The sequence below is a fragment of the Rutilus rutilus genome (assembly GCF_951802725.1).
Source record: "Rutilus rutilus genome assembly, chromosome: 16".
In the NCBI taxonomy this organism is placed as follows: Eukaryota; Metazoa; Chordata; class Actinopteri; order Cypriniformes; family Leuciscidae; genus Rutilus; species Rutilus rutilus.
In genome coordinates this window covers 6,652,442-6,674,401 of record NC_140224.1, presented here as the reverse complement: position 1 = coordinate 6,674,401, position 21,960 = coordinate 6,652,442, and the positions used below count along the sequence as shown (strand labels likewise).

At 37.4% G+C, this 21,960-nt stretch overlaps 1 protein-coding gene across 2 annotated transcripts in view; it reads left to right on the top strand.

The window, feature by feature from the left end:
• LOC311305984 (protocadherin-15-like) overlaps window positions 1-21,960 on the top strand; it is a 228,887-nt gene that overhangs the window by 176,572 nt on the left and 30,355 nt on the right. For both annotated transcript variants that reach the window (XM_084434059.1, XM_084434058.1), the window contains exons 25-27: window positions 14,373-14,482; window positions 16,497-16,637; window positions 19,672-19,799. In XM_084434059.1, coding sequence (XP_084290185.1) covers window positions 14,373-14,482; window positions 16,497-16,637; window positions 19,672-19,799 — 379 coding nt within the window. The remainder of the gene's footprint in view (window positions 1-14,372; window positions 14,483-16,496; window positions 16,638-19,671; window positions 19,800-21,960) is intronic.

Below are 21,960 nucleotides of genomic sequence, written 5' to 3'. Positions count from 1 at the left end.
AGAATTAGATTCTCGGGCCTTTAAAAACAGGGATCAAGTGCATAATCTTGGTGTTATGATAGATTCAGATCTCATATCATATCAGAGCGGTCATCAAAACAGCATTCTATCATTTGAAAAATATATCTACAATCAAAGGCTAGGTGCCTCAAAAAGACCTAGAGAAGCTCATCCATGCTTTTATCTCTAGTAGGGTTGACTATTGTAATGGCCTATTAACCGGACTTCCGAAAAAGACTGTAAAGCATCTGCAGCTCATTCAGAATGCTGCTGCTAGATTATTAACCAGGACTAAGAGAATAGAGCACATTACTCCGGATCTTAAAACTTTGCATTGGCTCCCAATCAGTTCTAGAATAGTTATTAAAGTTATGCTTTTAGTCTATAAAGCGCTGAATTGTTTAGGACCTGAGTATATTTCTGAAATGATTGAAAAATATAAACCAAGCAGGACTGCAGGATCAATGAACTCAGGTCAGCTAGTGGAGCAAAGAGTTAGAACAAAACATGGAGAAGCTGTGTTTAGCGTCTCTGCTGTACACGACTGGAACAAACTACCAGAAGATCTTAGATGCGCCCCAAATGTGTTGATTTTTAAATCCAAGTTAAAAACATTTCTTTTTTTCACTTGCTTATGACTGAGCTCTTAAACATAGCTATATTGTTCAGCCTTACAGTTTCTTATGCCTTTTTTTCCCCCATCTTTTAAATCTTTCTTGTGTCTGTGTATTTTTGTACTATTATTATGATGTTTGTATTTTTTTTTCTTTTTTTTTCTTTTTTTGTAAAGCACATTGAATTGCTTTGATGAATGATTTGTGCTATATAAATAAATTTGATTTGATTTGATTTGATTTAAATTAAATAGATACCTTGAGTGTTTTGGTTTTATGAAAAAAAAAGAAAAGATATGGTACCTAATAAAAAAAAAAAAAAAAATATATATATATATATATATATATATATTCGTCTTACTCTTACTTTTATTTCTTTTTTACATTTATGTTTAAAGCAAGGATGGACAAATACTTAAAAGTGTAGTTGGTTTAAACATGTTAGTTCTCAGTCTTACCAATGCGGTGCTGCTATTGTAACTTTTCTTTTTTAACTTGACTTGGTACCAATTTACCTCCACTTTTATTAGCCCTAATCCATATTTAGACTTACTGAGGGTGTGTAGATCTCCTTAGTGAAGTTCTTAACGCTGGGTAACATAGATTTGCCCTTTGTAAACCCATCCAAGAGCAAACAAACCCATTTGTTGTACACTGGCTGTGCATGTAATGCGCGACTCTTTCAGTATTCATGTATTCTGCTGGAGTGAAAGTTGTTTTTGAATGATGGAAGACGAGCAAGCCTCCCTACCCTAAGTTCAGCAGGAGGAAATTTGCCCTTTGCCTCTTGTTTAGAAACGACAGACACAGTATGGCACGCAGTTGCCAAACGCACTGATCTCAAATAGTTTGAAAAGGTCAGTGGCTAATCCACAGGCAGAACCTTTGAAAGCGGCAGGAAGGCGCTTTCATTTGAAGAGGGGCTGATGGTTTTGCAGTGTCATGATGTTGACTCGTTTTTGTCCAGTGTTAAGTGCTATCTGTCTGTCTGTCTGTCTGTCTGTCTGTCTATAGACCTTATTCACAGCTGAGCCATCTTAATTTTTTAACTGGAATGAAAGCGAGGCTGTGAGGAATAGACGCACATCTCTTCAGTGGGTTGTACTTTTATTTAATTTGTTTTTGGATTGTTCTGCTGATGAAACATGGCAAAAGAAATCTGTAAATAAAAAACTCCCGACAATATAAGCTGTGGAAAATTGATCTATGAGCTTTATACAGCTTTTTACTGCAGATGCCATTGAAAACACAGTAAGTCTATCCCTTGCAGCCTCGCTTTTATAACTGCCGTTGCTCTGAATAATGTAAATAGCTTCCTTTATATTTATATATATATATATATATATATATATATATATATATATATATATATATATATATATATATATATATATATATATATATATTGTTGTTATTATTATTATTATTATTATTATTATTATTTATTTATGTTTGGGGGTCTGTGGCATCAAAAAGTTTGAAAACTAGCACTAGCATCAAAGCTAACATACATGGGCTAACACATTTATTTCATGGAGCTTTTCATGTTGATATGAAATATGAAAGGACATTCTTCCTGATAAAGAGTATTCATAAGGTACAGATGTGCTGTTTATGTATAATCCATGTTGTTTTAAGGATTTTCTGGTTAACCTTCTAAATTGATATAATCAGAGGCCAATACAGTAGGTCTCTTATCATTGGCCAACAAATAAATAAAAATAAATGCCTGGGTAAACCAGAGGCATTTCAAACAAAACTGTAGTCAAGCCATATATGTAAACAAGGACATTTATATTCAGATTAGTGAATATGTTATTCCAAAATGTCATGCAATTAAAATCAGATCCGTTTGTGTTGCCAGAGCTCCTATGTTCGGGAATTTGTTACAGAGATTTTAAAGACAGTTGGCTTTGATTCATAAACGACCCTTTTACCCTTTAAATGAATTTGTATTCCTGCAGGTTGATGTCGATAACAAGCATCTTATGTTTTATTAAATAGCAGGATTAAATGAGTCCTGATAGCTGTTATGTATTGCTGGTGGAGGCCTGTGGTTTTTACTCATTTTATAAAAGACCAAGATCAAAGAACATGATACAGGGATTAGACTTCGACCGTTTCCAGCGTCTCACGTCATCAAAGTAAAAAACAGCAAATCTACATGAAAAATCCTGTGATCTATTGTTGATTAACTCAATCTTTGATATCACAATCATTTTCGATGAGAAGAGGTCAAAGGTTCTGTATTGCTATTTTGATATTAATCTAACAAACAGAAAATCTAACATCAAACAAATGGAAAAGTAGTTAGAAACTGCCCTGTGGCCCTTCCTCATCTTTTGGATTAAACACAGTTAAGTCTCGATTGAACGCCATAGGTTCAAAAATGGCCCGGAAAAATAATGACATTGGAATGGAGGTTGCAGGATGCCAGTTTGCCGGCTCAGTGGACCTCATTAGTGTCGAACACTTGAGCGTGTGCTTGTGTGAAGCGACCATTAGAGCACTGTCAGAACACCGAGCGTACAAGGAATTTTTCCTCTATTATCTGCAAGAACAGCACACCGTGCACCAGACAAGAAGGCGCCGCTATACAGGGTGAACATGTCCATGTGTGTATGGAGGGATTATATGGAAGGTACTCTGTCATCTTTCTGAATAACAAAAACCTGTGTATCTTCCACGGAGCAACCCAAGGGAGACAAATCACCCTGTAAGCCTGTGTACAACAAACTCTAAGCACTCCAAACCGAGGATGAAGGTTGTCTTGTCACCAAGCCGAGCACGAGAAACGCAGTGAACGAAAGTAAAAATCACTGAACAGACGATTCTGACAGGATTATTAGCTTTTGTATTCAAAGTGTCCTTGAGGAGTTGTTGTTTTTTTTTGTTTTTTTTTCTGTCCATGTTGTTGGATTTGATAGGAAAAACCTTGCTGTTCTGACTTAGAGCTTTTCACCTCACTGTTTGCATGCTATAAGTTTTGAAAGACTGCAGACTTGCTGTTTGAGGACAGTGAGCTTTGAGAGACATTCTTCAGTTTGTCCTTTAAGCAATATACCAGCAGTGAACAGTTAACAGTGAAGCGTCTTAGTACAGAAAGTCAAATTTACAGAATGTTTGTCCTTGAGTCTTTATATGTCAACAATATTTGAAGTTTTCAGACAATGGGAGCTGGGAACGGCTAAATTATGGCAGTTCAATTACATGATTTTGTAAGATTGCCCACTTACAAAGAAATGAAGGGTCAATTTTTATGCTAGGTTTATTTTAATGGATAGAGACAGAGTAACAACCAAAAAATCCAGAAAAAAAAACAACACACATTATATATAGGTTATAAATTGATTTGCATTTCAGTGAGTGAAATAAGTATTTGATCCCCAAGCAAAACATTGTTTAGTATTTGGTGGAGAAACCCTTGTTGGCAAGCACAGAGGTAAGACGTTTCTTGTAGTTGGTCACCAGGTTTGACTTTGCACTAGTGATCGACCGATATATCTGTCGGCCGATATATCGGGCCGATATTTGCGGGTTTTACTCGGCTACTGCGTTCGCCGATAGTTTTTTCCCGGCATTATTTACAGACAGGCGTCCGCAGGCAGCTCTGTGTTGCTGGAGACGCTGCAGTTCACGTGCAGCCCATGCACTGCCCGTCCCGCACTAGCAGAGTGCGGGAGGCCTCTTCAAGACAACGGCAAGTTTTAAACTTTCAAAGCATCTTTTAACTGTTTGACTTAGCTGAAATATTGCCATACACTTTGAAAGTGGAAACACGTTGCTCTATGTGCGTGCAACTATAGCTAAGCAAGTTTGTGGGTCCAAATGGAAAACGCGAATGCCGAATGCCTCATCTATAAAACTGCTTGTCATTTTATTTAGGGAGCTGCAAATAGCTAAATTTGAGGCTATCCATATGCATACGGCAGCTGTTACGAACACTGGTCATAGGATTAAATAATGCCGACGTTGTTCCGTGATTCCGTGATATTTGTGGGAGATTTATTCACCGACCACCTGGCTGAGGTTTGGACGTGCGCTCATAAAAGAAGCGACGCGGTTGCGACACGCATGCGATGCAGCGCGGTTTTTTGTCCAGGCGCTCCTATGCCGTGGTGAGATGAAAACATCTAAACTTTTCAGAATGCCGCAAGCGCACACTGGTCATGTGAGAAAAAACAACTGACCTTTCCATGACAACATCGAAAGCTCGGCCGAACAGCTGATCATAGCTGGACAGGGCGGGCTTTTATTTCTCATCTCCATAAATATATGTAGTCGTAAAGGGCTAGAAATAAATTAATCCTTACTTCCTCGTCATCATGGAGAGCGCAGTTCATGGTTGCATAGCAACGACAGACACCACGGGAGCACAAGCGCTTGTAGAAAGGAGAAAGCGGCGCGGCCGTGCTTTCCACATTTAGACGCGATATGTGAACAGTCCCTAATTCATAATAAACTGAGAATCTGTTTGGTTTAAAATCGTTTTTGTTTTGTTTAAAATGGACTAGGTTGTAAATAGTTGGATACTTTTATTTTATTATTTTATTTATGCTTAAATATTTATTTTCAGAATTTATTTTCAGAATTTGAATTATGCTTCAGTATTTTCAGCACTGAACTTTTTTTTTTACTTGTTCTACCTCACATGTTTTTAATATTTGTCAAATATTGTTTTTTTAAGTTCAATAAATGTTCCTTTTTTAAATTGAGACTTGTAACATTTGTTATCATCATTGTGTCATTTTTATGATGTAAATTGAGTGAGCAAAAGCAGTATCGGCTCCAAATATCGGCCCAAGAAAATCGGCAGCCCGTATCGGTCATCGGCTAAGGCTGATAAAAAAAAATCGGTATCGGCATCGGCACTAAAAAATCCATATCGGTCGATCCCTTGTTTGCACACATTTCAGGAGGGATTTTGGTCCATTCCTCTTTACAGATCCTTTAAATCCTAAATCCTTAAGGTTTCTTGACTGTCGCTTTGCAACTAGAAGTTTCGGCTCCCTCCACAGATTTTCTATAGGATTAAGGTCTGGAGACTGCCTAGGCCACTCCAAGACCTTAATGAGCTTCTTCTTGAGCTACTCCTTTGTTGCCTTGGCGGTATGTTTTGGGTCATTGTCATGCTGGAAGACCCACCCACGACCCATCTTCAGTGTTCTGGCTGAAGGAAGGAGTTTCTCGTCCAAGATTTTACGGTACATGGCCCCGTTTGTCGGCCCCTCAATACAGTGAAGTCGTATATAATGTTACATAATGAATACATAATGTTTCCACCTCCGTGCTTGACTGTAGGGATGGTGTTCTTGGGGTCATAGTCAGCATTTCTCTCCCTCCAAACAAGACGAGTTGAGTTGATGCCAAAGAGCTCGGTTTTGATCTCATCTGACCAGAGCACTTCCTCCCAAGCCTTCTCTGAATCATTAGATGTTCATTGGCAAACTTCAGACAGGCTTCTATATGTGTCCTCTTAAGCAGGGGGACCTTGCGGGCATTGCAGGATTTCAATCCACTGAGACGTAGTGTGTTACCAATTGTTTGCTTGGTGACTGTGGTCTCAACTGCCTTGAGATCATTAACAAGCTCCTCCCTTATGGTTCTGGGCTGATCCCTCACCTTTCTCATGATTATCCTTACCCCATGAGGCCAGATCTTGCATGGAGCTACAGACCAAGGGTGGTTGATGGTTATTTTGTATTTCTTCCATTTCTGAATAATGGCAACAGATGTCTCCTCCTCACAAAGCATCTTGCTGATGGTCTTATAGCCCATTCCAGCCTTGTGCAGGTCTACAATCTGGTCCCTGATGTCCTTTTACAGCTCTTTGGTTTTGCCCATGGTGGTGGAGAGGTTGGAATGGAAGATACAGATTATGTGGACAGGTGTCTTTTATACACATTACAAGCTAACATCTTAAAGTAACAGGATTAATCTGTGTTTCACATGGGCACATAACCAATGGGAGGCAGCATTCTTGCTGGTTGGTAGGGATCAAATACTTTTTTCACTCTATCAAATGATAATCAATTATAACCTTTTTTTTTTTTTTTTTGGTTGATATTCTGTCTCTATCCGTTAAAATTAACCTACCATAAAATGATAGACTCTTCATTTCTTTGTAAGTGGGCAAACTTACAAAATCATCAGGACACCAAATAAGTATTTTCTCCACTGTATCACTGCTATACATTCTTAAAAATACAGGATCTTTATTGGCATTGACCAAATTTACATGCACACCAGTACGCTGATAACTTACAAAAAGCAGCTTGTTGAAATAACCTGTTGACCTGGTTTACATGCAAACCAATAACCCGACAACGCAAGTTAACAGTGTTTACAAGACTTTGTTTATTTCCCAGTAATGACGTCAAACCGTAATAAAAAAATTCGAATCTGACTCAGAGTATGTCATTTGTTATGTCAGTTGTGATGTTAAATGAAGCATTACAAACCAAAGAAAAGTATTGCAACGTCAGCGGGAAACTTACGGCTCATGTATTCTCCTCTCATGCAGTTACAGATGCAGCATTTTGACTGTATACCATTTCTTCTGTTGCTGCATGAGATTGAGAGCACTTGTATAATTTTTTGGGTCAAGAAAGAGTCTGAGTTTGCGATATATATTTCCTCCTCCCTTACTGCAAAATACTCGCTCTGTCTGGATGCGCTTAAATCCACATTAAGGATGCATTCCTGTCAGATATCACACACGCACACTTCAATAAGCCGACAGAAAGCAGGTTAATGCGTTCACATGATGGGTGAAATCTTGCAAAAATCTAGCTGTGACGATCGGTTTATGCTTAAGCCGTTTATGACCATACTCCGTTAAAGGAAAGCGGGTTAACGCGTTTACACGATCTCTTGCATTGTCGGCTTATTAAGCATAATTGGGTTAAGAATGTGCATACGCTCTCATTGATGGTTTCATGAAGAACCTTTAATGTACAAAGAGTTCTTTATAGTGAAAAAGGGTTCTTTATGTAATTAAAACGTTCTTCACTTTAAGAATAAAATGGTTATTTTAATAACTATTCACTGAAAAGTTATTTGGGGAACCAAAGTTGGTTCTTCTCTATAGCATCACTGTAAAAAAAAAAAAAAAAAAAACCTGTTTTGAAACCTTTATTTATTCATAAGAGTGTATGTGCCAACAATATGCAGGTACATTTGACAAACTGTTAATTATCATTCATCAATTATTCACCAACATGCGCCTTTCTGGAGCTAATAGAGTCCAAAATCTAATTTATGCTGCTTTAATAACTAATATTGGGGTAAAACAAAAGGAAGCACACGGAATTTACTAATTATATTCACCAGAGGCCTTTTAGATTGCACACACATACAAAATTGGTAATTAAGGAATATTAACAACCGTATTGTCATGAAAAAGAATTACAACCCTTTCTGCCCCTGGCTGGTTAACTTTAGTAGCTTTAATAAGCCATTTGAAAAATATAATTAACATGAAGTTCTACAAGGCTGCATTTATTTGATACAGTAATATTAAGAAATTTCATTAGACTATAAAATAACTATTTTCTGTTTTAATATGTTTCAAGATGTAATTTATTCCTGTGATGGCAAAGCTTAATTTTCCGCATCATTACAATCTTCGGTGTCACATGATCCTTAATAAATGTTTTTGACATTTCTTATTTTTATTGTTGAAAGTTTTAAACAGTTGTGCTGCTTAATATTTGTGTGGAAACTGATACATTTTATTTAGGATTCCTTGGTTAATAGACAGTTCAAAAGAACAGAATTTTTTTGATAATGTCACTTTTGATCAATTTAATGCATCCTTGATGAATAAAAGTGTTCATTTCTTCTAGCGAAAATGACAAACAACCGACAGGAATAAAAATGAGCATACCGTACACAAGAGTATACAAGGAAGAGTTGGTTGTTAGTCGGCAGCAGCACAGCAGCTCCAGATAAACAATGACACCTAAAATTGCAACAAAGGCTCATTGGAAAACCGTTCCTGTGGCAACATTTTTGCAAAACGCAAAATACGTACCAATACGTACATATCATTGCAGTCTTTAAAAGAAATGAACACTAGAGGCAGTAAAACAGCAAGCACTTTTAATCGTTTTGACACACAATTATGTATATATTATTAATAAAGACAAGTTTTCACGCGGCTCCTTGCACAATTATGTTATGACCTCAAAACACTTTTTACCAGAGTGCAAGATTTGTAAACTAATATATTTTAGAGTTTGCATCACTTAAGCAGCTGCAGATCTTCATTTTGTGCTTTTTAATCTTGCTCAGTAGCTTAGTTGGTAAAGAATTGTACTTGTGATGCGAAGAGCTCGTGTATGAATCCCGTAAAAGATGAGTCACGATAAAAGAGCTCAAAGTTCAAAATCAAGCTAAAATGTCCATGGTTGCGATTACGTTTTTATGACGCATTTGCTTTTGTTAACACTATCTGGTAGGTTTAGGGCAGGAAATAGGTTGTGTACGTTATTTTAAAACGTAATTGAGCATTGATCTTTTGGCGCCACTCACTGGACATTTCAATTCAGAACTGCAGTGATGCGTACAAACTCATACGTAATAAAACGTTGCCATATTCACGTTAATTTGTTCCGGAAAAAAACGAAACCTGCTTTTAGCGCTACTCACTGGACATTTCACTTCGAAACTGTCGCGAAACGTGCACGACGCAACGTATATCATGAAACACTCTAGACTGAACACGTAATACGTATGCGCATGATGTCATCGTCTTCAGAGAAACGTGACCGTTTTCAAAAACTTGCACTTTGAAACCCGTTCTCCAAACTTTGTGTTTTCAGTCACCCAAAACGCTGTTGTCATGTAAACGAGCGGCCAAAACGCATAAAAAGTTTTACGTTTTTAGTTGAAAATGGTGTCATGTAAACAGCCCCTAATATTAACACAGGTCCTAAAGCTCTTGCCTGATCATGACTCTTCTTTTTCCAGTGATATTCCTCTGACCTTTTCTCTTTTGTAATGTCTCTCAGCCATCTCTCTTTCTACAGTCTTTCTTCAAATCTCCCTCTTGCTCACTCTCTTTCCTCCCCCATCATGAGTGATTGGCTACAGGTGTGTTGTGGTGCTCAGTCTGATCCACTTTTAACAGTGTTTCTCAGAAATCGCTTAATTCTCCTTTAACACTGCCCACTTGTGATTGAAGTGTACAAAACTAATAATAATACCAGATATGAACAGGGTCACACTGGCTACGTTTACATGCAACCAAATAATCCGTTAGTAATCGGATTGACAGCTCAATCGGACTGAAAAGCCTTCATGTAAACACCTTAATCGATCCAAATGAGCTCGATCCGAATGAAATTTCGATCTGATTGAAAGGGGTGGTTTATTCCTTTTGTAATCGATTCGCGAGAACATGTAAACTCTTGATCGGATTGAAAACCGAAACTGAAAGGACTGCACATGTGCAGTGACGTTGAAAAAGTGTAATGACGAATGATGCGCGGAACGAGCTTATTATATGCAATTATTACTATTATAAGAATTATTATTATATGCAAACAGCGGGGAACTCTGTAAATTCGTGCAGTGTCTGCACATGCCAAAAAATCTATTGCGATTTGAAGCTTGTGACATATAAACACGCACATCAACCCGATCACATGTGTAGCGTTCATGTAAACACTACGTTCAGATTCATCAATCGGAATGAATTCAGTCCGATTGAAACACAAGTTGTGCATGTAAACGTAGCCACTATCTCTGATAGCCACATTGACTCCTCCATATTTTTTTTTTTTTTTTTTTTTATATATATATATATATATATATATATATATAGTACAGGTCAAAAGTTTGGAAACATTACTATTTTTAATGGTTTTGAAAGAAGTTTCTTCTGCTCATCAAGCCTGCATTTATTTGATAAAAAAATACAGAGAAATGTAATATTGTGATATATTATTACAATTTAAAATAATTGGTTTTCAATTTATTTTACTTTAAATGATCATTTATTTCTGTGATGCAAAGCTGAATTTTCAGGATCATTACTCCAGTCTATCACATGATTCTTTAGAAATCATTCTAATATGATGATTCATTATCAAAGTTGGAAACAGTTCTGCTGCTTAATATTTTTTCATAACCTGTGATACTTTTTTATGATACTTTGATGAATAAAAAGTAAAAGAAAAAAAGAAGCACATTTTTTAAAAATAGAAATCTTTTGTAACAACAATATACACTACTAGTCAGTAATTTGGGGTCAGTATTTTTTTTCTTTCTTTTTTTGAAATAAATCCATACTTTTATTCGGCAGGGATGTGTTAAATTGATAAAAAGTGATAGGAAAGAAGATATATATTATTAGAAAATTTTTTTTTTATTTTGAATAAATGCAGTTCTTTTTAACCTTTTATTCATAAAATATATTAGGGAGCAGAACTGTTTCCAACACTCAAAATAAATCAGAATATTAGAATGATTTCTAAAGGATCATGTGATAGACTGGATGTCACATGTGACACTGAAGACTGGAGTAATGATGCTGAAAATTCAGCTTTGCATCACAGGAATAAATTATTTTTTAAAGTATATTCAAATAGAAAACTATTATTTTAAGTTGTAATAATATTTCACAATATTACTGTTTTTTTTTTTTTTTTTTTTTTTTATGAAATAAACGCAGCCTTGATAAGCATTAGAGACTTCTTTCAAAAATATTTAAAAAATCGTAATGTTTCCAAACTTTTGACCTGTACTGTATATATATATATATATATATCTATATATATATATATATATATATATATATATATATATATTACAATCATTTGTATATAGTCCAAATTGTGCTTTTCTCACCCACTGGCTCTGAAATATGTCTCGTAGTTCAATGTATGTTTGTTCTGGAGAGGCAACAGCTGATATCAAACATATGTTTCATTATGAATCAGTTCTGCTGTTGGGTTCATTTGAGGTGAAGATCTGTTCAGTCTCACACTCACATTCCATTAATATTCTTCATTCTGCCTAGTTTAGCAACTGTGTAGGAGGCCCAATTAACACTATGATCTGGTTAACTTCTTGATTGATTCATTTCCTGTGAATATTTTGTATTGGTAATTATGGACCTGAATCCATTACAGCTCAAATTAATTATTTTTTTTTATAAAATAAAACTGTATGCTGTCCGTGCTTGATTCAAAATGTGAAACAATCATGCTGACTTGGCAATTGATTTTCTGTCAGATGTGTGTACATTTAATTCTGTTTGATAGTGCTGAATAGCCTACAGTGCATTTATATCAAGGAGCAAAAGTGCACCATTTAGATTATCAGTAGATTCAGTAATATGCGGTTTTGCAGTTCCAGCAGTTCTTGAAACTCAAGCCACGGTTTTGACTGACCATTTTCCAACCTCTATGTACCTCAGGCTTTTATTCTGTGCCTTCAAACATTGCTCGTAGCTCAAACAGTAGAGTAAAGTGCTGGCAATGCCAAGGTCATGAGTTCAAATCCACGGAAATGCTAACATACTGATATACAGAAATGAGTTTATACGTTTAAATACAGTTAATTTTCAGCATCACTACTCCAGTCTTCACATGATCTTTCAGAAAGCATTTTAATACTGATCTGCTGCTCAAGAAACATTTCTTATTATTGTCAATGTTGAATGCTTATTTTGCTTAATATTTGTGTGGAAACCGTGATACATTTCTTCATGGATTCTTTTAACATCCCCCTGTGGTGAAAATCAAGGTTTTAATATTGTTTATACACTCACCTAAAGGATTATTAGGAACACCTGTTCAATTTCTCATTAATGCAATTATCTAATCAACCAATCACATGGCAGTTGCTTTGTTGCAAAATGCCTTGTTGATGCTAGAGGTCAGAGGAGAATGGGCCGACTGATTCAAGCTGATAGAAGAGCAACTTTGACTGAAATAACCACTCGTTACAACCGAGGTATGCAGCAAAGCATTTGTGAAGCCACAACACGCACAACCTTGAGGCCGATGGGCTACAACAGCAGAAGACCCCACCGGGTACCACTCATCTCCACTACAAATAGGAAAAAGAGGCTACAATTTGCACGAGCTCACCAAAATTGGACAGTTGAAGACTGGAAAAATGTTGCCTGGTCTGATGAGTCTCGATTTCTGTTGAGACATTCAGATGGTAGAGTCAGAATTTGGCGTAAACAGAATGAGAACATGGATCCATCATGCCTTGTTACCACTGTGCAGGCTGGTGGTGGTGGTGTAATGGTGTGGGGGATGTTTTCTTGGCACACTTTAGGCCCCTTAGTGCCAATTGGGCATCGTTTAAATGCCACGGCCTACCTGAGCATTGTTTCTGACCATGTCCATCCCTTTATGACCACCATGTACCCATCCTCTGATGGCTACTTCCAGCAGGATAATGCACCATGTCACAAAGCTCGAATCATTTAACATTGGTTTCTTGAACATGACAATGAGTTCACTGTACTAAAATGGCCCCCACAGTCACCAGATCTCAACCCAGTAGGTTGAGGTCCATCAACTGCAAGATGCTATCCTATCAATATGGGCCAACATTTCTAAAGAATGCTTTCAGCACCTTGTTGAATCAATGCCACGTAGAATTAAGGCAGTTCTGAAGGCGAAAGGGGGTCAAACACAGTATTAGTATGGTGTTCCTAATAATCCTTTAGGTGAGTGTATGTCAATGTGGTGTTTTTAATATGCTTTAAGACAAACCATGTGCAAATTCATGTCAACACCATTGCTGAGTATTTTCTATTTAAAACTGCAGTGAACCGAAGACAGTCTCAAAAACGTGATTTAAAATCGCTGGTGTTTCTTACGTCACAAACTACCTCGTAACCAATCACTTCAACGTGTGATCTTCAACAAGTAGATCTCTGAGCTGGTGTAAGTGAGTGGAGACGGGGCTCATTTGCATATTCATATAACCACATATTCTATATGAGGCAAGGGTATAGTTACATTCAAGTAATTTTAAGGCATGAAGATTGATTTTCCAACAAGTAGATCTTTGAGCTGGTGTAAGTGAGTGGAGGCGGGGCTCATTTGCATATTCATAGAACCACATATATTATATGAGGCAAGGGTATAGTTACATTCAAGTAATTTTAAGGCATGAAAAAAACACTTCAATATGTCATTTTGGTGATCAAAGATGAGTTTTAAGGGATAAAATGATTGTCTACAGGGGGACTTTGAGAATTGAAAGTTCAAAAGAACAGCAATTGTTGAACAGCATCCTTCCTGAATAAAATGTGTTCTTTATCTTTTTTTTTCTTTTTTTTTATCTGCACAGTAGGATACATTATGAGCAATACTTGTGTGAATATATGCACAGTAATTGTGTGAATGTACAGCACTCAGAACTCTCGATTATATTAAAGTTTTTTTGGCATATTTTGTTGTTCCCTGCAGAGCCACCGTCCATTTTCCCCTTTCTGGACCTTATGGGTGGAGCTTGTCCTCGTCCAGATCCACCTCTATGGACCTAATGGGTGGAGTTATGTTTAGGGATAGGGTTATGGGTAGGGTTAGGACCATCTAGCTCCACCCATTACATCCAACCCGTTGGCTCTGCAATGAGCAGCCTCTCAAATAATTTGGCACTTTTTGCTTTATTTTATTAGCAAGTTTTAAAACTCATTCTAATGCAGTGGAACAACCCACCAGAACCATTATATTATGTGCGATTTGTGATACATTTTTAATGCAGTGCACTGTGTATGTGCAGGTTCTTTCCTGTCAGCGAGAACGCTCCCGTGGGAACGGTCACAGGAGTCATCTTGGCGGCTGCCATAAACCAGACCATCGTCTACTCCATCATCGAAGGAAATGAAGGCGGTGAGCACTTACCGGGTTTGCATAATTTGTTTAGTGAATCAAGTGCTAAAACGATGCAGAAAGGGCATGCAATTAAATCCTCACTGGCAGTTCTCATGCATGCTAGCCCTTTAAGTATATACTTCACCAGAATATGGTTTATTCCTTCACCAGAAAGATTGCGGGAAATGTCACACTGGTCTTTTATGAGCTGGATATTATTGAATTGTAATAAATTATAGTTTGTAAGACATCAAGCATGGGATAATGACAGCCCGCACACTCCTAGACGTCATTTCGTTGGTGGCTGTCAACTGCAAGTTATCAAAAGTTCCATGAAAGAATTTTTTTTTTTTTTTTTTTTTTTTGCCGTGTGTCATTGGAAAGCGAGTGAGAGCAGGAAGAGGGAGGTGTGCGTGATTAAATCCTCTCTTCTGACATTCTGAATGTGTTCAGATGAAATCACATTTGAATCCATCTGCCACTGGTTTAGAGTGAAGGGGAAATCGTTTCGGTACATTCTCATTAGATGGAATCAAGGAGCGTTGATAGATAATCAAAAGGCTGTTTTCATTAGCGTAAACTAGAAAAAGCGAGGAAGAATAAGGTAATCATCCCACCCTTCAAACCGCCTGGATCCAAGACATTTAATGCGATGACATCACCAAGATCAGAGCTAATCCTTTAGGAATGTTAATGAGACTCAAGAGGTGGGTAGTGCACTCTGGACCTGAAATCCCAATATAGCTAAGTGCATTACTTATACAGTTCACTGAAGTGGTGAAGGGATGAGTTGTAAGACCTGGGCTTAGAATTACTGTGAGCGAATTCTTATATCCTGGTATGAGTTATGTCATATCACGGTAAAAGTATGGATAACAATATAGTTATTTTTTCTGTAAATGCAATGGAATAAAATTGTTTATATAGTAAATAACCATGCGGTAAATCTATTTTGGATAATCAGGTGATTAAAATCCAATGAATGCTTTACAAATGAAAGGTACTTCATCTCACTTGATCATTTGGTAACACTTTACTTTAAGGTCCCATTAGTTAGCATACAATAATGCATGAACTAGCAATGAGCAATACATTTGACAAATTTCATAAAAATACAGCTGTTTATTGTTAGTTCATGTTTGTCACGAACTGCTCCGAGACAAGAAGGTTGAGGATCCAAATGCAGTATTTATTGAACAGGGTAATCCAAAGACATAATCCAAAGTACAGGCAAGGTCAAACACAGGCAGGCAGTCTATACAAACAAACACAACAAGGCAGGGAACACGAACAAAAGAGTAATCCACGGAACAGGCAAGAAATCCAAAACCAAGAGATATGAAACCAGGGACAATGCTCGGAATTGCAGTGTAACACTAAACAAGACTTCGCAGGGAATTAATGAGTGTACATGGTTTAAATAGGCTGAGACTGACAAGGTAATGAGACACAGGTGGATGCAATCAGGCATGATGAGTCCGGGCAGTAAGTTATGGGAAATGTAGTTTGTGAGGGAATGACAATAGTCTGATGTGGAGTGCCCTCTGGTGGCTCTTAAGGGCACTCCAGCTGGTGACCGTTAGCTCAGTTCCATTTAATAATATTAAAAGATTAATTAAAGAAAGTACATTTTGAGATGAATCAATTTGGTAACAGTTTTACCTTGTCCTTGTTACATAATAAAAGTAAATTATGAATAATTACATGCAGCTAACCCTAATTTCTCTGTATTTAAATGTATAATTACACCATAACAAGGACACCTTAAAATAGTGTAAACAACATAAATGCTTTAGAAGACGTATCATTCATTGTAAATTCATGTTAACTAATGTTGTTAAAGGGGTCCTATTATGCTTTTTTACATTGTCAAGTTTTGTTAGTGTGTATGTTGCTGTTTGATCATGAAAAAGTCACAAGTCTCACACTACATAATAAATATCTGAGATTAAAAGTGCATAATTTTGACTCTGAGTGTGAAGCTGTTGTAAAATAGCAAGTAGGCTAAAGGTTTTCTCTCCCGTTGCGACAGGTGAATTTGTCATGAACAACATCACTGGAGTTATCAGCACTGCCAAGCCGCTGGACTATGAGAGCAACAGCAGTTACGTCATCCGCGTGGAAGCCCATTCCATGAAGGTGGTGTCGTCCAACCTACGAGCCCCAGCCAAAAGTGAGGCTATTTTTAGTGCCTGTTCACACATATAATGATAATTATAAAGTTTTAATAATCATTCAAATTCTGTGAAAATAGGGATGTTTACACAACGACGACAAAGAGAAACAATAGTGTTACAATCACTTTCAGAACTTTTTTTTTTTTTAACTAATGAATGATAAAAATACTGACAGCCAATGAAAATCCATTTGCTTTAAAGAGCGAAAGCATTTAAAGTGGCAGATAACATGCAGATGTTAAATGTATAAAATATATAATCTACATCTGTTTATTATATTATAATAAACAGATGCTAATGTATTTATTGTTATAATTATGTTTCTTAGTGTGAACGGGCCTTTACCCAGGGCCTAAAATTATGACTAAACTCAAATTCTTCCGAATGGATTTAAATGCTTACATGTATTAAACAGAATTTTAGTCTTTGAACACATCAGTCAAGTTATCCAAGATAAAAACACTCCGTATTGTTCTGCTTTTGACCCTGGGACATTTTATGCGGCTTAAAAGCTTGTTCAGGATGTTTTAGCTTTTTCATTTCATTTTAGAGTGAATAAAACACTTCCTTTCCAGCGTGCCAGTGCAGAATGTCGCAATATAATTAAAATATAATGACTTCTTGTCATATAGCGTTCAGTGAACGTGGGGGGATGGGGGTTACTTGTCCATCCCTTCCATGTGCAGGTGATTATGGAAAATCATTATTTGAGAAATCTTTTCTGATTAACCAGAATCTGATTAACCAGTTTAATATTACAAGTATTATTCAAACCTGATGATAAAATCAAATGATTAGTTGAGTCCAGTCGTGCCGTGTCAGCTTAGTGGTATTAATTGATTGTTAAAAGCAAGTTTTAATTAATTATATCTTGTCAGTGTGCTTGAAAGAGCTGCCAGATCCTTTGATTTAAATAAGACCTCATGGGTCTCATGAAAATCTAGATGGATAAATATGCATATTATTCCATAGATCAATGTCTGCTGAAAAAGAGAGAATTTAAATATGTTACATGATTGTGGCTTACGAAAGCATTTAGCTGTCATTTTATAGTTTGTTTTATTATACGCGTTAATTTGAAACATTTGCTTTGTGTTTTCAGGTGGCTCATTTGCTAATTTTATTCATTGTCGTTGGTTTTCATTGCTTTACAGTGGTCAGCGATACTCTTGTGCCATGTCACTCTGCTCTGTGCAGCGATGCTTCAGTGCTCCACACGGAGTGACTGTGCAGAAATGAACAGAAGGCTCTGGAAACCCCTTTGGCATGAGCGCTGAAGTGTGTCAGATGATAAATCGTGTTGTTACTCTCATACCCCCACAAAATATGACTCTGCCTTTTACTTTGAGAAGTGACAGATGATGGTCGTGAAGGACTTGATGAAGAAATGCTGTGTATAGAGATGTACTTTAGCAGCTTAGATGTTCAGAACTGAGGGTGGTGAGCTGGGTTTTGATGATTTACTGAATTTGATTTTAATTGCTTTTAGGCATTGTCCATGAATGAAAATGCGGTCATTGGAAAAATGACAAGTTAAAACCAGTGCAATCATTTTTGAACTAATTGACAGCCTACACCACTAATTTGATGCTTTAAAAAGTTCATAAAGAGATTGTAAAACTAATCCATATGAATTGAGCGGATTAGTCCAAATTGGTTCTTGCTGAAGCTCAAACGTGCTGCGTAACACGAGAATGAACCACATTGGTTCTTGCTGAAGCTCAAACGTGCTGCGTAACACGAGAATGAACCACATTGGTTCTTACTGAAGCTCAAACGTCTGCATAACATGAGAATGAACCTCATTGGTTCTTGTGGAAGCTCAAACGTGCTGCGTAACACATGAGAATGAACCTCATTGGTTCTTGCTGAAGCTCAAACATGTTGCGTAACTCAAGATTGAACCTCATCGGTACTTACTGAAGCTCAAACGTGCTGCGTAACTCAAGATTGAACCTCATCGGTACTTACTGAAGCTCAAACGTGCTGCGTAACACGAGAATGAACCTCATTGGTTCTTGCTGAAGCTCAAACGTGCTACGTAACACGAGAATGAACCTCATTGGTTCTTGCTGAAGCTCAAACGTGCTACGTAACACGAGAATGAACCTCATTGGTTCTTGCTGAAGCTCAAACGTGCTGCGTAACACGAGAATGAACCTCATTGGTTCTTGCTGAAGCTCAAACGTGCTACGTAACACGAGAATGAACCTCATTGGTTCTTGCTGAAGCTCAAACGTGCTGCGTAACACGAGAAAGAACCTCATTGGTTCTTGCTGAAGCTCAAACGTGCTATGTAACACAAGAATGAACCTCATTGGTTCTTGCTGAAGCTCAAACGTGCTGCGTAACACGAGAATGAACCTCAATGGTTCTTGCTGAAGCTCAAACGTGCTGCGTAACACGAGAAAGAACCTCATTGGTTCTTGCTGAAGCTCAAACGTGCTGCGTAACACGAGAATGAACCTCATTGGTTCTTGCTGAAGCTCAAACGTGCTGCGTAACATGAGAATGAACCTCATTGGTTCTTGCTGAAGCTCAAACGTGCTGCGTAACACGAGAATGAACCTCATTGGTTCTTGCTGAAGCTCAAACGTGCTGCGTAACACGAGAATGAACCTCATTGGTTCTTGCTGAAGCTCAAACGTGCTGCGTAACATGAGAATGAACCTCATTGGTTCTTGCTGAAGCTCAAACGTGCTACGTAACACGAGAAGGAACCTCATTGGTTCTTGCTGAAGCTCAAATGTGCTGCGTAACATGAGAATGAACCTCATTGGTTCTTGTGGAAGCTCAAACGTGCTGCGTAACTCAAGATTGAACCTCATCGGTACTTACTGAAGCTCAAACGTGCTGCGTAACACGAGAATGAACCTCATTGGTTCTTGCTGAAGCTCAAACGTGCTGTGTAACACGAGAATGAACCTCATGGAAAGCGCCTTGCTTTAACATATTCTCAGATGTTTTGTAGGTCTTATATAGGCCGTCGCTATGATAATTTGTATTTTGTGATCTTTTTTTCTCTTTTAGGCAACACAGCAAAGGTCTTCATTGACGTGCAAGATGAGAACGACCATCCTCCGGAGTTCACTAAGCTCTTTTACCTCGGTGGGGTTGCAGAGGATGCCAAGACCTTCACCTCTGTTTTACAGGTCCAGGTAAAGTGTCTCTCCCCTGCAGGATTGTAACCGTATCCATGAGGCCTCATGCAAGCAGCAAAACCATGGATAAGCCAACAATCGTTCACTAACTGATGCACATTTCATAAGAATGGCAAAAGCTGGCACAAATTGTAATTTGATTGGGTGGCTGCTAAGCATGCATAATAAGATGTCAGTCCAGCACCAATGGACGCATTTCAGAGAACAAAGCTACATAGCAATGAAAAATAATTCAGTTCTTCAACATGAGGAAATCACCCATTTTCATGGTCATGGAAAAGTCATGGATATTAATCAACTCTTAAAAGTCATGGACATTTCTGTGGTGAATAATATTAATTTTTCAAACGTTTTAGTGTTTTGAAATTGCTCTAGTGTGGAGAAAACTACAACGTGATACGCAAGACATTCTAAGATGCTAAAATGGTGCAATATTTATCGTTTTGATTATTTACTTAGTGCAGTGGGCTTGCAGACATAGCTCCGCCCACACACTCTTCTGATTTGCTGATTTTTTCTTACTTAATTTTGTCACGTATTGTAGTCGTGTTGTCAGTGTGTGGTCAGACACACTTGCTTGTTGTTGTAATCTCACTGCATTGTGTCTGGTTAGGACACGTTTTAAAGAAGTAATGGACAAGCGATGGGAATTTATTGTTGAAAAAGCTTGGAATGCTAGTTTTTGCTGGAGTGCCGGTGGTTCTTGGTCTGTGTGAGGTGTTGCTCAGATTGCTGGTCTCGGTTGAAGAGCTTAAGTCTGACCAGCTGGGGTCTGAAAGATTGGATCATCGTGAGACAGCTTATAAAATGCCACGGCTCGGGAGGCTCGCTGATACAGATCTCAACACAGCTGTGGACAAGGGCGCCGCATTCTTTGGAAAAGAAAATGAATCAAAGATCCTCATAAATCAGCCAGGCTTTCTCTTAGAGCACAGAGCACTGTCCTTTTCCAGCCTCTTTCTCTCTCTGTAATATTCTTTTGTTTTCTCTCTCTGCAAGTTCTTTTCTCTCACAGTGACTTTCTGTGTTCTCTGACTTACCGTTTCTCACTCATATCTATTTTTCATGCCTTTATTCAACCATAAGCCTGAAATTTTACCTATACAAGTACATAAACAGATACTACTAGCTTCTCCAGCTTGATTTTACGCTTTTTTTCCGATTTGATTTATAACACACAGATTTAATTGTCAGTGTTGCAGTGTGGCGCTATAGCAGAAAATGTCTCCAAGTCAAATCCTTTCATGGCAGAGTAAAAGTTTCTCCATTAAAGTGAGTTAATCTGTTGCCATGTTTATGGCTGACTACCAGAATAATAGAGTGCTGCTGTATTTTTGTAGGCCAAAACCCAGACATGAGTTAATACGGTATTTTAGCTTACTTCTGTTTCCATCTTCCTGAAGTCAATGGGTTATTTGAATGGATTTTTGGTTAAATGACTGAAATAAGGTCTGTAAACACAAGCTCAAGATATTTTCCTGTTTTATTCGACCACATAAAATACAGCAGTAATACCCCCTGTTGATTATTTTAAAACTTTAACTTGTCTTGAAAATAGTAGTCCGCTTTCACAGCCTTGTTGTATTTATAATCTTGATTATACGCTCTTGCAAATTATTCTTACTCAAACTTTCAGGGAAAATGTTTTAAATAAAGACTAAAAGAGTTGTCGGAAGTTTAATGGTGACGGCATTGAAGTCATATGACTGTAGTTTGTTTATTGCTTTTGTTTAGCTTTTTACTTCTGCTGATTTATTTAGGCTTCAAATTCAAGTTGTGTTCATTTGTGAAGATTATTATGGTGGACAAAACTTGTAGGTACTTTTAAACTTCACTAACTTCACTTCATAAACTTTTGTTGGTCACAGGTTTTTTTTTTTTTTTTTTGCAATAAACCAAAAGTCAATGGAAAATGGTAACAGAAACAGATGGAAACAGAGTTATGCTGACTTCAGTTGGCCTACAAAAATACATCATGTAACATACAGCACAGATTTGAAGGTAACTCTACCGTCCCCTAGAGTGCTGAAGTTCTAGGAATGTCTAAATATCCAGTGCCTATACAAAGTTGATTCTAAATTAAAATGCAAAAATCATAATGTTAATTAAAAAAAACAGTATTGACAAGTAAAATAGAAAAACACTCACTGCTTTTGGC